Genomic DNA, 16,590 nt, shown 5'->3' on the forward strand with positions numbered 1-16,590 from the left:
ATCAATCCACCCCTCAATAACTATTTTAGGGTTATAGAAACCATCTTATTATGCAGAAATGCAGTATAAAGAGCCGTTGCATCTCAAATAGGTAACTCGTGTAGCCGCATTAAATGTCTTTACTGAACAAGAAAAGCACTTGGAGAGCGCAGACCTCTGCCAAGGCGGATCATTGCCCCCCCCCCCCCATCACCACCAAATTTTAATCATTTTTTCCTTGTGCCAGTATCAACATTTCCTGAAAATTTCATGAAAATCCGTCCATAACTTTTTGAGTTATCTTGCTAACAAACAAACAAACACACAGGCACGCAAACACACAAAGCAAAGCGATCACAATATTCTTCTATTGCAGCTACAGCTGCGACACACATAAAAATATCAATAATAACCTCATAAACTTGCAATATTATATAGGAAAATAGCAACATTTTACTCACCAAAAATTCGGACTATTTGTAGACAAAATCCATCCTCCTCTCTTTCCTCAAAAAGAGTTCAATTCCTCTGTCGTACAGATTATCCGTGTGCTTCAGTTCCATCAGAAGTCCTTTTCTATCGCTATCGAAGCTAATGCTGAAAGTCGAGCCTGCCCTGTTGTATTTCTGGCATAGGTTTGAATTCGCTTTAGGGCTGAAAATGTCCGCTGGACAGAAGCAGTGGACACGGGAATGGTCACCGCCAAACATATAAATGTGTACAGCTGCCCCATGCTTTCACTAATATTTTCTGATGAAGGAAATCAAGGAGATCAGTGGGAGACTTTCCTACAGAATCATCCATGGCATACATTACAGTTCAATCATACTCCTCAACACCTGGTAAATCTACCCCGAAAAAGGACACCATCAAAGACACAAGCTGGAGTTAAACTTACAGAAGGAACTCCAGAAATTTAAGTCTTTCACTCTTTTTTACCGAACTCCAGATTATTTTACTCCACAAATTTGCTGCGAAATGACGCCAATATCCCATGGGATGATCCATTCTTATGACCACCATCTCCCTTGACAAATGGAATGACACTGTAACTCATTAGAATGACAGAGTTTTCTCCTTGTTATAATCCCTGTCTACCTCTCTAAAGGAAATGTCACCAAAATCCCAAAGAATGACACTGTTAATCTGTAGAATGACAATGTATTATCTATTCTTAGACCAGGGCTACACCTACAGCTAATTTCAGGGGGTAAATGCTCTTACTTCCATATTCTGTTCACAATATTTACTAGAAGCCAGCCAGCCAGTAAACCAACACGTCGTTTTTCGTTATTCGAAGTCATCTGTCATTCCCATTATAGCTGTCATTCCATTTACACTATTCCAAATGACAAGGGAGCAGTTGTTACGCCAAATTTTAGTGGTCATTCGTTATTCCATGTCATTCATCATTCAGATTAGGAAGGCCCTTTTTCTTCACCTTTTTGTTGTGGAGCTCCGTTTCCCTGCACACTTGCTCGTTCAGCTGTAGATCCACTCTGGTTTCCCCAAAGCACAGTTGTTTGTACGTGTCCGGTGTGGCATAAAATACGGACCTTGTAAAATATGGACCTATTTGGAATTTGCGCATGCGTGAGCGCAGCCTTACCGGATGTCAGGTTTAGCGAGGCTTATGAAATAAGTACCTTGCGAGTAGAATTGTGCGCTTTTGGGTTAGGGTTAGGGTTAGGATTAGGGGTTAGGGTTAGGGGTTAGGGGTCGCTGAACCTGACATCCGGTAAGGCTGCGCTCGCGCATGCGCAAATTCCAAATAGGTCCAAATTTTACAAGGTCCGTATTTTTTCCCACACCGGCTCTGCTTTGATGTTTCGTTGCTGCCTTGGTTAGGCAAGTCAAATTTACAAACCCAGTGTGGCTCCAAACACCATGTCGATCCGTGGCAAATAACAAGCACTCCCAGCATTACAATTTGCAGTGTTCCTCGGACCCTGTGAGCCAGGGGTACCGCTGTAGTTGGTCAACTGAAAGTGACAGACAAATCCTTTTCCTGGTTGTGACAGGCTTGCTAGCTTTGGAGTTGTCCAACCTTTCTTAACAATGTTCAAGTTTTCTTGAAAAGTCCATCTTGAAAATGGTTTTGACAGTAAATCTGCCACCAAATCTATTTTTTCTTCTCCTTCAGCTATTGTGGGGTGACAAAATAGCTATTACACCAACAGAACTATATTTCTGTTGGTGCAGCTCGCTTCAGATGCAGTTTGCTAGCTTTGGCTAATTCGCTCTGTGACTATCCAATCAACGAGTGTGATTAGAGGAAATGCACATACGTCACTTCCCCCATAGGCCACGCCCCTCTAAGTCAGACCGAGTGGCAAAAACAATATGGCGGAGCATAGCAGTAACTACAGTGAAAAATGTGGACTATAACATGAAATTAAAGACAACTGGACTGGACACGGATCCATACAAGCTACCAAACAACAAGTGGTCTACGAACATTGATATGTGGCCGGAAATCACGTATCCTGACATTTATATGAACCTGATTTCAACGCCGGGAAACTACCCAATGTTAAGCCTGAAAGCATACAAAAGACAAAGAGTTGTTGACATCCTCATCATCGTTAATTAGAGGATTACAGCTGGTGAGTGCTTTCAATTCAACATACTATTGTTTTGGAGGTTTTCTGTCAGTGCAGACGTATTTTCTTGGCGGTGATTGCCAAGGTAAAGGCCCAGCAGTAGTGCTCACAGTTTACTACAGATTTACTTGAGTTGAACCCTTAGTATTGACCCAAGTGAGTGGATGATCTACTGGTACTGTGGAGATTTAAGTAGAGTTAACATCAAATACTTGATACAACACAGCTACAACAGCTTTGTGCTAGAGTACCCCCTTATTTGGAAAACTAGGTTAGCCTCAGTTTAAGCTAGTTCACAAATTATGTAGAGCACAAGGTTCAGAATCACAATTGAAGACAAAAACGTTTCAGTTCTGAAATATAGAACTAAATGACAGATGCTAACATTAAGAGCTTTACTAAGAAGTAACGTTAGCCAAAACTATATGTAATTTAAGGTATGACTTTACGCAAGAATACAGCATAAATTAACGTTATCTGACACGAAATGGCAACCACAAAATACAGGTTTCGTCGCCTGGATTCCACTTATTTCTACAAATTGCAGTGATCCATCTGCTTCTTCTGTCTTTGGCTTTAGGTCGCTGCTAAAACAATAGCTCTGAGTGCTTTTTAAACCCATTTGTGCAATCAATGGCACAACAGCTCTTCCTCATTTTTTAGATTGTTCTAAAGTTTTCGCAGTATTCAAGCCAAAGCCACTACTCATCTCCCTCTTTCTGCCACTCAGTGGACATAGAAGTGGGGAATTCTGCTAGCGGTGACGTCACGTACATACCCTCTATACCAGGGGTCACCAATCCTGGTCCTCGAGGGCCGGTATCCTGCATGTTTTAGATGTTTCCCTCTTCCAGCACAGGTGACGGTCATTATCAGGCTTCTGCAGAGCTCGATGATAGGCTTATGGTTTGAATCAGTTGTGTTGGAAGAGGGATACATCTAAAACAAGCAGGATACCGGCCCTCGAGGACCAGGATTGGTGACCCCTGCTCTAAACACTGACGTTCCGTACGCCTGCTATAGGGCCCTGGTGTCGCCAACTCAAAATCTGATTGGTTGAAGCAACAGCGTCATCGTCACTTTTATATTTTGCTAGAGGGCCTGCAGAACTATCTAACATCACAGACAAATAAACCTTGTTTATTCATTAATGGCATTAATATTTTTAGTTCGAGCTGTAATAACAGACATATACACAATGCATTGAATGAAAAGAGGAAAATTTCCCCCAGAGGTAAAGCAGTACAGAATTCAACTTTTTCTAAAATTGAGTGGTCAAAAGCATGGACATTGCCGTATAAATACTGTGTTACAAACAAAATTAGAATTTTACATCTCAAAATTTTACTTAACATATATCCCTCTAACGTTATTTTGTCCTGATTCTATGATGTGGAAGTAATATGTAACTTTTGTCAATCTGAATCTGAAACTACTCTACACTTACTCTTTTTATGTGAACATTCTTCTAATTTTTGGTCCAAAATTGAAAATTATTTCATATCTAAAAGTAACAATAAAATCAATATAACATCCCAAAATGTAATTACTTATTTTAAACATGATACTAACAATCTAGAATTTATTATAAATTTGCTCATATTATTTGGAAAATTTCATATACATAAAAACAGATATACTAAAACACAGCCAAATTTTAAAATCTGCCTATTAGAATTTGAAAATTATATTAAATCTTTAGAATTCATTTATAATAATAATAATAATAAAAAAGCTCTAACACCTTGGCTATTTATAAACAATTCTTTAATACTGACTGAACTCTCTGTTGCATTTATTTATTTATATTTGTCAGATTTATTATTTTTTATTTATTTACTTAATTCCTTTTTTTTTTTTTTTTTACTATTATTTGTATATTATGCTTTGTATTTTTAAATCTATGCATTATTTTCTTAAACTTATATGTTCAAATGCTTTTTCCCTTTTGACATCTTGTTTGTTTAAATTTTTGTACTGTATACTCAAATGTTGTTTATAAAGTTGAAAAAAAAGAGGGCCTGCAGAACTTTGTTTTTTTTTGTTCATACTTTATTTACATAATACCATATACACAGAACAGAACATGGCATGGAGAAAAACATAATGCTTGAGGTAAGGCAGGAAGAAATTAAATATAAATACATATATAGGTAAGTAAATTAAATAAATAAAAGTACAGGAATAAACAAGAAGAGAAAAAAAATAAATAAATAAATAAAAACTGAAATTCGTCACATAAGGCTTTAGTCTTCACAGCGTTAGAGTATGTGCAAATTTTAAGTGTGTCTAGGTGGGATTCTAAGTAAGAGTTAAAAACCGCAAAGCTGGGTTTCTGATTGGCAAATTTGCTGACATGTATATGAAATTTGGCTAATAAAGAAATGAGATTAAGAATAAACAATTTCTGAGCAGGCAGATCAGTAATAAAGAAACCAAATAAAATATCTTCAATTTTGAAGTAAAAAGAAATATCCAGCTTTCTATTTAAAAAAAGATTGGGCCTGTAGAACTGATTTTGAAACCCTCCAGCCAGATTACGTTGACTTTGACCCTGTCTGGCAACAAATGATGGCTGAAATGTGAGCTTTAAAATGAAAATACATGTGTGGAAGCAGCACAACCAGGGAAAAGCTATGATAGGAAGCGGACAGACCATTTGGAATTAATTATTAAGTATTCATAGACAAAATATAATTAACATCAGTCTGTGATTCAGATATTTTTTTAGGCCAGCAGAGAAGGCCTTGCAGGCCCTGACTGCCCACCACTGTTATTTTCTGGTTTGATGTTTACCTGTTGATGGCTTCATATGAAATGTCCAATGAATCCGATGTAATGTCGCCTCCAAGTGGTCAAACACCTGTAGTTCACCTGGTAAATGTGGTGCATTAAGTGACCAAACGTTTATAGGAAATTAAACTAGTCCCAGAATCACAAGCTGAAGCATGATTTAAAATTAACCCTTTCATGCACTAATCATCAGAACCTTAGTTAAGATTTTTCTCTTGAGTGTTTTTATTCCTCCATAGGCATGAAAAAAACAGTGTGATCAAGTTTTGTTGTTTTTTTTGCATGGAGTTACAAAAATGTCCATGCATTTAATTTTTGAAGTAAAGAAACGTGTTTAAAACCCAATATCAGAAATTGATATTAAAACAATGAAATAAAATCTGACATCTCACATTTTAATCTCACATTTTAACACATTCTAATGCTAATGATTACTCTTTTCACGGAGATAATATGCAAAAAAACAAAACAAAAAAACCCTTTTTTTTCCCTAACAAATAACAGTTGATTTACACTGAAACATGTCACTGCAGATCAGGTTTATCAAGAACAGCAAAGTTACAGTAATGTAATGAATTACAGTGTATGGGATGATGCATAAGCGTCCACTGTGTTGACTGATATGGAACTAAAATAACAAAACCCATGAATATACAAGAGCTGTCCACTGTAGTGACCATTATGCATGAAAGGGTTAAAATTAATAGAGATATTTACTTTATTTTTATTATGTCTGTACTTGTATTATCTGTATTTTTACTTCAGCATAAAGATCATTGTATTAAAGCCACATTTAACACATTCCAATGTTTCTTTATTTAGGCTACACATCATGAAAATATCACATAAACTGCAGCTGTTTTACTGATTTATTATGCTATTAGAGAAATTCTACATTTAACACAAACAAAATCACAGCTTAATAAAAGATATGACTTCATGCAACTGTGAGTAATAAAAAAAAACATTCAGTCAAATCAACAGTTTTTGAGCACTGTGAGCACAAAATGAAACTACTGGTTTAAATGTTGTATTGTCAACATCATGTTGACGGGAGGGGCAGGGGAAGAGGAAAACCAGCAAATCATGTGACACAGAAGAAAAGACATCATCAAACCACATACTAACACTATGGATAAATGAAATATGTGTCTTTTCTTTTATTTTTCATATGTTTCTAAACTTTTCAGCTTTGACAGTGTCTCACTGTAGCCAACACAACCCTGTTTGTCATATTATCAGAATATGAAAGATTAATTGAAAGTTTTCTTTATTTATTAATGTAACTAAGTCTGTTACTGCTGTTAACGGTTACAAAAAGAGATAATATTAGCACTGATTTGAATCCTGTTACTGTAGTTGATCAGATCCAGGTTCAAATCAAGGCCTAGTTTGTGCAAAACAATAATATACAACTTATTTGACTTATTTACTTTTACATTTATTACACTGGTCAACAACAAATTTATTGTTTAAGTTTTTTGAGCTGATTTAGGATAATTTTGGTGTGCTGAATCCAAAAATCACATTAATTTTGCTCAATCAGGTCAGCTTTCTGAACTATGCTACATATTGGCTTTTTAACATTTTTGCTTACATTTATGGGCATTTTCACATCATATGATACAAAATTCTTTCATATTTCTTGCAATAAATGAGTTCTGAAGATTTTACTTTTGCCAATTTATGATTGTTTTTTTTAATATTACAGGTGAATGAAATGGCTTCGACTAGAAGATCTTGTAAAAATAAGCCTGACGTATTCTGCTACATCTGCGGTGAATACACCATTGTACCTAACAGGAATCAAGTGATCAAATGATTTTTTTTTCTCTTAAAACCTATTTTGGGTGAGAACTATATAAAAAAATCAACTGATAAAGTCACAAAAATGTAATCAATTTTGTGAGAAGATCAAATTTTTCAAAATCAAATTAGCAAAAAAACCTGACCTGATTGAGAAAAACAGATGTCATTTTTGGATTTAGCGGTGCAAAATGGTCCTAATTCAGTTGAAAAAACCTAGACATCTTGCAAAAAACATTTTTTTGTAACCCAGTGTTATATTTAGAAGACCCACATTTTAATTCTCACATATAAAACAAGTGATAGGTGTTTATAATTAAACATCTATCAGTTGTAATTATGAAAGATTAATTGAAAGTTTTCTTTATTTATTAATGTAACTAAGTCTGTTACTGCTGTTAACGGTTATAAAAACAGATAATATTAGCACCGATTTTAATCCTGTTACTGTATTTGATCAGATCCAGGTTCTAATCAAGGCCTAGTTTGTGCAAAACAATAATATACAACTTATTTGACTTATTTACTTTTACATTTATTATATGTAGAACACCCACATTTTAATTCTCTCACATAAAACAGCTGACAGATGTTTAGAATTAAAACCATTTCTGTTCTAAACTTAGATCTGACCTTTCAGAGCAGGAAATTGACAACTATGAAATGCACTTGAAACAGGCAAAATAATGACCTCATTCTTAATTTTCATTATGAGAAATATTTTCCAACATCCTTTCACTACATATTGATTTTGCGTTTGTCAAACATCTACAACAGCATCCACACACGGTATAAATCTAAGTTTGAATCAACAAGTTCAAGACAAAAACACAATAAAAAAGACTGGTTTTTTTTTTTATAATTTTTTTTATTTTTATCATAAAGTTAATAATAGTTTCAGTGGTTTTAGATGACAACAGCGATAAAAGTATGAGCTTCTCTTCCTGTCTGACGTTAGGTGTCAAATGGGAAGTTCTGCTTAAAAGAATATCAAAAAAATCAAAGAGGAAGCCCCATGTAGTGCAGACAGACGCAGTAGGTGTTTTATTCTACACTCATTTAGCTTCAGCAGAGACAACAGAAGTCATTTGTCATTTGTCTCATCAGCAACATGAAGCTGGTGAGATGTATTTTGATCATCCACGTGGGCTATATTTGTCAAGGTAATGTTAATATTTTCACATATTTATGAGATATATATGTATAAGCTATTCAGAAAGTGGGTTTTTTTTTTATTTATTTTTTTTTACAATTTGCTACACACTTTGTCTGCGTTTTTGCTGAATACGTCTCTCAACGTATGAATGTGTCTGAGTAAATGTTATTAAACTATAGTAGGCCAGGGATTAAAGTTCTCCGTCACCACGACGGATTTCCCTCAAATGGAAAAATTGAGGGAAAAAAGTCATATTGAAGTAACTTCCCCACGTGACTCCGCAATCCTGTCCTGGGTCTGCAGGTGTTGAACACAGGCACAGGGGGCTGACAGGTTTAACAGAGATGATAATAACATGACTTCTTTATTTTTATGTGGGGAGGAGAGATGGATGACTATTTCTCTTTGGAAGGAAACGCTGCTCATTCTGTGCCTCAGAAACACATGGACAAGTTCAGCTTTACCGAAGTTCAGCCTCCAGACTAACTTTAGTTTAGTGCTAACAAGTAGCTTTCATTATGAAAGAACCACAGCGAAAAGGGAAGAAGACAGAACTGATCTACATGGACCTTCATGTTTGGGTTCATAGCTTATCTCCTCTTACCGGTATATGCCTAGTGTGTGTGTGTGTGTGTGTGTGTGTGTGTGTGTGTGTGTGTGTGTGTGTGTGTTTGTGTGTATGTGCCCTTCCCGTGCGTGCGGCTGTGTGCGCCGCGGCCTTACGCGGTTACGCGCCCGACTGCATAAGTGCTTTATTTGGACCCTGTTTAGCATCTGATTTCTATCTGTGTGGTACAGTATGAGGATATAATTGAATGAATGAGTAACACCCTTGGTATTTGCAAAGCCACTGTATTTTAAATACCCTCAGAGAGGATCTGTCTCCTCCTCTGCTCCAAGCAACAACCTCCACCTCTACTGCTGAAGTGAAAGTTCTACTAATGTGTCATGTGTCTCTGGAAAAAAACAGAAGCGTACATACGGAATGACCAAGCTTGAAACTTTTGGTTTCAGTACCAAAAAGCAGAAAAAATAAAAGATTAGTTGGTTAGGGTTACATTTACACAGACATTTTCCCCAAAATTCATGTGCTGTTGGAGTTGGAGTTATGTTTTAGGAGTTCCTAAATTGTTAAATCAAAAGTTTTTCTCTCATTTTTTTTGCAGTAAGGTTTTCTTCTAGTTATTATTTTCACTTGCTTCAAAGGTTTTCATATCCTTTAAAATTAACCAAAGAGCACCAAAATTGACCTGAAGCTTTAAAAATTTTCTGGGGGAGGACCCCCAGACCCCCCACCAATACCACTCATGACAGTTTTTTTTCTATCCAGGTTACTAATCTTCTACACCTGTACACTCTCCCATTCAGTGTGTTTTACAGTATTGCCAAATTTGACTATATAAACTTGTACACTATAGTAGTATTGTATTGCATCATTTTTAATAGTGGCCAATGATTTTGACCAGAAGAAAATTTTCAGTCAGATGAAAAATTTTTGCTTTAATCCCTGTAGTAGGCTAGAAGCTAAAATCCGAACCAGTTGGAGGTAAAAGTGTCATTACTGTTACGATCCAAAGAAAATATTAAAGTAGAAGAACTGTCTTTATTTCATTATTTTTATGAACTGTATCTAATAAAACGACCACATTCTGGATGAACAAAGTGCTATGTCAAATTTAGGATCATTTTAAGTCACAAAACAAACCTGATTTTAACCCTTTTACTGATGTCTTTATATACATCTTAAATCCGGAATAATGTTAAAATATATTTTACTTATTTATTTTTCGTTAAAGACTGGAACTCTCCACGTGAGCACCTTAAAGACCCAGAAATATTTTTTGTGGTGATTTCCAAATGAATTTTTCTCTTCATCTAAAGTGATTTGTTAATGTTCATTGTTTTATCCTCTTCATAGTTCATTGAAAATCAGGTATTTTCCAGTGTTTATTTACTGATCATGTAGGTGCTGATAAAACCTCCAAAGTTAATGCAAAGGTTATTACACTGGTTTCCAACCTTTTTTGGCTCGTGACCCCATTTTAACATCACAAATTTCTGGCGACCCCAGACATTCAAAACAGAGACTTTTTTTTTTTTTTGCTAAAATTAATTTGTTTTTGATCATGTAATAGTTTGCTATACTATATTGCAAATAAATGTTAATTTAAGATGACATTTAGTCTATATAATGTATATTATTATGGACGGAGGCAGAAAAACCAGGTGTAGATTACTGCACAAAGTGAGAATTTTATTTTCCTTGGTCAGGATATGTACAGTCAGTCCAGCTTGGATTTACAAGGCTGACAATTAATACTGAACAAACAAGAACTAAAACTATGAATTATGAAAGAGCTGCAGCATCTGAAACTGACCACAATGAACATTTGACAGATAAACAGTACCACAGTGCTTCCGTTTCAGACTCACAGTTTGTCATGTCTTTTTTGTATTAGGATTGTGTCAGTCAACTCACCATATATTTTTTAGTTGTAATTAAAAAAAAAAAATCAATTACTGGAAATTTCAGGTGACCCCATTTGAATTCCAGGTGACACTACGTGGGGTCCCGACCTCAAGGTTAAAAAAACTGTAGTATATCAATATAATCCAATCTTCTAAACATGCAGTATGGTGTTAACCCTTTCATGCATACTGGTCACTACAGTGGACTATTCTCCAGCTGTTCTCTTTTATATTCATGGACTTTGTTGTTTTAGTTCCATATCAGCCGACACAGTGGACACTTCTGCATCATCCCATATGCTGACATTTATACCATTACTGTAACTTTGCTGTTCTTGATAAACCTGATCTGCAGTAACATATTTGAGTGTAAGTCAGTTGCTTGTTATTATTATTAGACTGTAATTAACAGTTTGGTTTTTTTTTTTAAACAAAAAGTTTTTTTTTTTTTTTGCATATTATCTCCATGAAGTGAGTACTGACTAGTGTTAGATTATGTTAAAATGTGAGAAAGCATCAGATTAGCAGCATTAAAAATGTTTTTATTTCATAGTTTTCACACAGTATATCAGTCAAAAATGTTTCTTTGCTCAAACATTACACACATGGTGTCCAGCTGAGTGGACATTTTTGCAACTCCATGAAAAATCAGTTCATAAAAATGTTTTCAATCACATTGTTTTTTTCATGCCTAAAGAGCAATAATAACATTCAGGAAGAAAAAAAAATCTTGATTAGTTCTTATAATTCATGCATGAAAGGGTTAAACATCAGCGATGGTGGTATAGTGGTGAGCATAGCTGCCTTCCAAGCAGTTGACCCGGGTTCGATTCCCGGCCATTGCATCTCTCTTTGTACGGAATTCCCCTGATGAAAGTATCAGTAAAGCTCTAGCTACACAACTGTGGGATAGTCTACTGATATGAGTTTTCTCTGAATGCTTTAGCATGAAACCAAACACATTATACATCTCTTGCAAAGCCCATCCAACTCTAAAAACCTGTCATTTGTTTCTTATATTCTGACAATATAAGAGATAAAATACAGGACACAAGGAATCATTTACATCATTTACACACACTTATAGTGGGAGGTATTATGTGCAGGGCAGAGTGGTTTCAGTCAATAAAATAAAATAAAAACACTAATTATTGCACACATTGAATGCTATCTATAATAAGGGTCAAATTTTATATATTTTTCTCAAAATGTTCTAACTACATTACATTTACATTTATGCATTTGGCAGATGCTTTTTTCCAAAGTGGCTTACAGGGGAAAACCAATCAAATCAATCAATCACTCAAATTTTATTTACATAGCACCAGATCACAACAGAAGTTATCTCATCTCATCACATTAAAGGAGCAAACGTGCATTAGATGAAAAGAAAAACATTTGTGCCATAAAAAGGACACACACACACACACACACACATGCACACACACACACACACCTACACACACACACGCACACACTCACAAAATAATAATGTGGTTAATTTGTTATTCTAATACTTGTCCTCTTTGTGGGTCTGACCTCATCTGCATCACCTGCAAAGACACTAGATAGTTTTACTGGAACTGTCTTATTAAATAACAAACCGACTGTAAAGTAGTGGTTGAGAGGACGGTTGGAGATAAAATGAAATAAAATTATAAATCAGCAAATATCAGCACTAACAACTACTGAATTGAACTATAGTGTGTCAAATGTCATTATTACCTTTTCTTGATGAATGAAACTCTAACATCAACAACAAAAACAATAATAACAACAGCTGACATTTATTGCTAATGTACTGAAAAGGAGCAAATAAATAACAAATAAATAACATATGCTTAAAAAGCTCCTGTTTTACGGGAAAAAAGGGGTTTGTGGTTAATTAGCTGACATTAATCTTAGCAGGATGATATGTTGTGGGACTTTCTGGCCATGTGATACATATTTAATGATTGAAGTGGCTAAAATTATTACTGCTTTCTGAGAAAGTGCTTAAAACATGACAGTTGGTGTTGTCACTGTTGTAGAATTTGGGCGGTGTGGCGGTGCAGTGGTTAGAGCTGTTACTTACCATTCATCCTGTTCATTTCTGTGTGGAGTTTGCATATTCTTCCCATGTCTATATGGGTTTTCTGCAGATGCTCCAACTTCCTCCCACAGACCAAACACGTGCACAGTCAAAGGTTAACAGGTCATAAACTGACTTTAGGCGAATGTGGGAGTGATCTGCCTATTCCCAAAATCACCCCTGGATCATCTATTATCCTAGTGCAGTGTTTTTCAACCTTGGGGTCGGGACCCCATGTGGGGTCACCTGGAATTCAAATGGGGTTGCCTGAAATCTCTAGTAATTGATAAAAAAACCAAAACAAACCAAAACCAAAAAAAAAACAAAACATACTAATAAAACATATATGGTGAGTTGAGAGACAATTACATTCAGAGAAAATTCATGTCAGTAGAATATCCCACAGTTGTGTAGCTAGAGCGTTATTGATCCCTTCATCAGGGGAATTCTGTACAAATAGAGATGCGACGGCCGGGAATCGAACCCGGGTCAACTGCTTGGAAGGCAGCTATGCTCACCACTATACCACCATCGCTGGTGTTTAACCCCTAGCAGCATGTTTAGACGATTGTATTATATTGATATACTACAGTGTTTTTTAACCTTGGGGTCGGGACCCCATGAGGGGGTCGCCTGGAATTCAAAAGGGGTTGCTTGACATTTCTAGTAATAAATTAATAAAAAAAATCAATATTAATTGTCAGCCTTGTAAATCCAAGCTGGACTGACTGTACATATCCTGACCAAGGGAAATCAAATTCTCATTTTGTGCAGTAATCTACACCTGGCTTTTCTGCCTCTGTCCATAATAATATACATTATATAGACGAAATGTCGTCTAAAATTAATGTTTATTTGGAACATAGAAGAGCAAACTATTACATGATCAAAAACAAATTAATTTCAGTAAAAAAAAATGCCAGAAATGTGTGACATTAAAATGGGGTCACAAGCCAAAAAAGACTGGGAACCAGTGTCCTAGTGACTGGATCATCATTTTATTTAACTCATAATAAAAACCTTTAAATCACAAATCACATGCGTTTATAACAAAATGAGATGTTTTAAAACAGAGGAATAGATGACAGCTTTTGCAGATTGCTCATCCACCAAAAGCATTAAAACCTCAAGTGAGGGCAACAAGTACAAACACACTTTGTGCTTTGCACTGTTTGCAAATCTGCAACACACATCCTGTAAAATATTACATTTCATTTGTTCAAGACTGAAATCTACTGCAGTCATTGGGAAATCAGAATGCAAAACACACCCCAAATTAGCAACGCCAACACACATGAAAACAGATACTAAGATGATTACGACGATAAAGAGGAAGAGGAGTCATGTTGAAGGTCAAGAAGTGCAGGTGTATTTAACATTCATTTAAAGGGGGACTGGATGGCCTTCGTTTTCACAGAGAGGATCCTCGACACCTGATGTTTAACCTTGTCACCTTATCTTAATCTCCAGCGATGGAGCAAGTAAAAGGAATAAAAGTAGCAGTAACAGTGTAAAAATACACTTAAAAGTACAAAATTGGTCATATAATAATAATCTGTATAACTAAATAATAACTACTGATCAATTAAATGTGTCATCTTTAATGTTGTAGCTGATAATGAAAGTAATATTGACTTCAACAGTACAAACTTATTTCATACTGTTAGGAAGTTTTAAGGGGTTCTACATAGTATTGATATTCCAAACTACAACAGCAGGGGGAAGTCTAGCAGAAGAACACACTTCCCAGATAGCAAAATCATTATGGCTTAAATCTGGCCCAAAACTGGCATGCCATTTTGGCATAGTTCTGGGCGGATGTATGGGTCCTAAATGGCCCAAAATAGGCAAGCCAAAATCAAACCAGAAGGAAGCCAAACTTCACCCAAACCTAATTGCGGACTTCCAAAATATAGCCATAATTGTCCCAGAAAAGCCCCAAATCCCCATAATCCAGCCAAAAAGTAGCCAAAACTGACCCAAAGAGAGGCCAAAAGGAGGCCAAAATTCACCCAAAATTTGTGTTGATCATGCTTTTAAAACGAAGTGGGGTTTTCTTCTGGATAGAAATTCCCGCTCTTTGCGCAGTGTTTTGGCTTTACAGAAATAAGCCAAAACACAACCATATGTAGAATAAGAGGTTGCTGCTCTTTAGTCAATCTTCTGGCTTGCCATAAACATGCCATACCATCCCTGTACTTGATCCCACTCTTTGCCCAGTCTTTTGGTTAACCACACATATGCCAGAACTCAGCCATATATGGCTGGTGCCTCCATATCTATTATGGATAACCTTAGTCATACCACAGTTAAGCCTAAAGGTTTTCATAATGCCAAAAGAAAGACAAAAATACCAAATGTATGCCATAATACTGCCAAAATATTTGCTATCTGGGTTAGGACCAAAACCACCAATGGATAAACACTATGTATCCACAGACTGTATCACTCACTGAATAAAGAAGAAAACGTATTGTTGACACACACTTATATCATGGTATCTTCAAATTTTCTTCTTCAAACTACGACTCACAGCTGCTTATTCTCAGTCAAAATAACACTGTATTTAATAATGTTCATGTCCTGCATCAGCTGATAGTTTACATTATAGCTCTGTTAGCTTAGCTCTGTTAGCTTAGCTCTGTTTTTAGACAGGAAATAGTCACTATAAAACCACTAATTACATCTGCTTTCTGCACAGTTTGTGTTGTCAGCTGCACTACACATCTGTTTTCTAATCATCCAATCAAGGTCAGAACTGTCACAGTTTAGTCTGAATTATGGCTCAACAAACAACAACTTGGCAAAGATACTAACATCACATAACAAGTAGTGTCAGGCACAACAAACCCCGCCGCTCACACATATTGTAGCTTACTTTGGCATCAATCCAGCTGATGTCATCATATCTAAGCATGTGCTGATGTCAGCATATCAATTGCCTCTATATATGTTCCAAGTTTGAAGTAAATTGAAACAAAATTAATGTCTTTTTAGATGTGAAATTTTTGCCATTATAAGTAAATGGGAGAACAAAAAAAGATTGATAAAACTCTTTAAAAATGTTTAACTTTTCCCAAAATGTCATCAGTTCTATTCTGGGTCACTGGCAGTTTATAAACCCAATTTGGTATGAATTCAACCAGTAGTTTTGCTGCTAGAGCACAGGTGTCAAACATGCGGCCCGGGGGCCAAATCTGGCCCGCCAAAGGTTCCATTCCGGCCCCACAGGATGAAAGTGCAAAAATGAACCTGAACAGTCCAGGTCGTCCAAATCATTTTGGTTCAGGTTCCACATACAGACCAATGTGATCTACAGTAAAAATAACAACACAATAACACATAAATAATGACAACTACAAATTTTCTTTGTGAAAAATTATGTGGAAAAAATTTAAGTGAAAAAAATAACATTACATTGTGAAAATATTTACATTTACAAAACTATTCTTTCGTAATAAAATGCAAATAAATACATAAATAAAAATAAAGATGAACAACCCGAAATGTACAATTTTAACAATATTCTGGCTGTTACTAAATATTTTGTGCATTTATGGATCCACTGTGATCTGTAGTTGTGTTAATAATAACAGATGGAATATTGTAGAAATTGTTCAAATTTTAGTTCCAAACTCCAAAATTTTAACAATATTCTGCCTGTTACCAAATGTTTGTGGAACACTGTGTGTAATGTACATGTATAAATAATA

General features: G+C 35.7%; 1 protein-coding gene and 2 non-coding genes across 4 annotated transcripts in view; 2 read left to right on the forward strand and 1 right to left on the reverse strand.

The window, feature by feature from the left end:
- Nucleotides 1-8,249: 8,249 nt before the first annotated feature.
- The window catches only part of LOC115427877 (T-cell differentiation antigen CD6-like), a 30,906-nt gene continuing 22,565 nt past the window's right edge, over nucleotides 8,250-16,590 (forward strand). For both annotated transcript variants that reach the window (XM_030146600.1, XM_030146601.1), the window contains exon 1: nucleotides 8,250-8,344. In XM_030146600.1, the coding sequence (XP_030002460.1) occupies nucleotides 8,293-8,344 (52 nt within the window). In that variant the 5' untranslated portion in view covers nucleotides 8,250-8,292. The remainder of the gene's footprint in view (nucleotides 8,345-16,590) is intronic.
- trnag-ucc (transfer RNA glycine (anticodon UCC)) lies at nucleotides 11,580-11,651 on the forward strand. Its single transcript has one exon. It is a non-coding gene; the product is annotated as a tRNA-Gly (tRNA).
- Nucleotides 13,341-13,412, reverse strand: trnag-ucc (transfer RNA glycine (anticodon UCC)). Its single transcript has one exon. It is a non-coding gene; the product is annotated as a tRNA-Gly (tRNA).

This window comes from Sphaeramia orbicularis, chromosome 11 (genome assembly GCF_902148855.1).
Source record: "Sphaeramia orbicularis chromosome 11, fSphaOr1.1, whole genome shotgun sequence".
Classification (NCBI taxonomy): Eukaryota; Metazoa; Chordata; class Actinopteri; order Kurtiformes; family Apogonidae; genus Sphaeramia; species Sphaeramia orbicularis.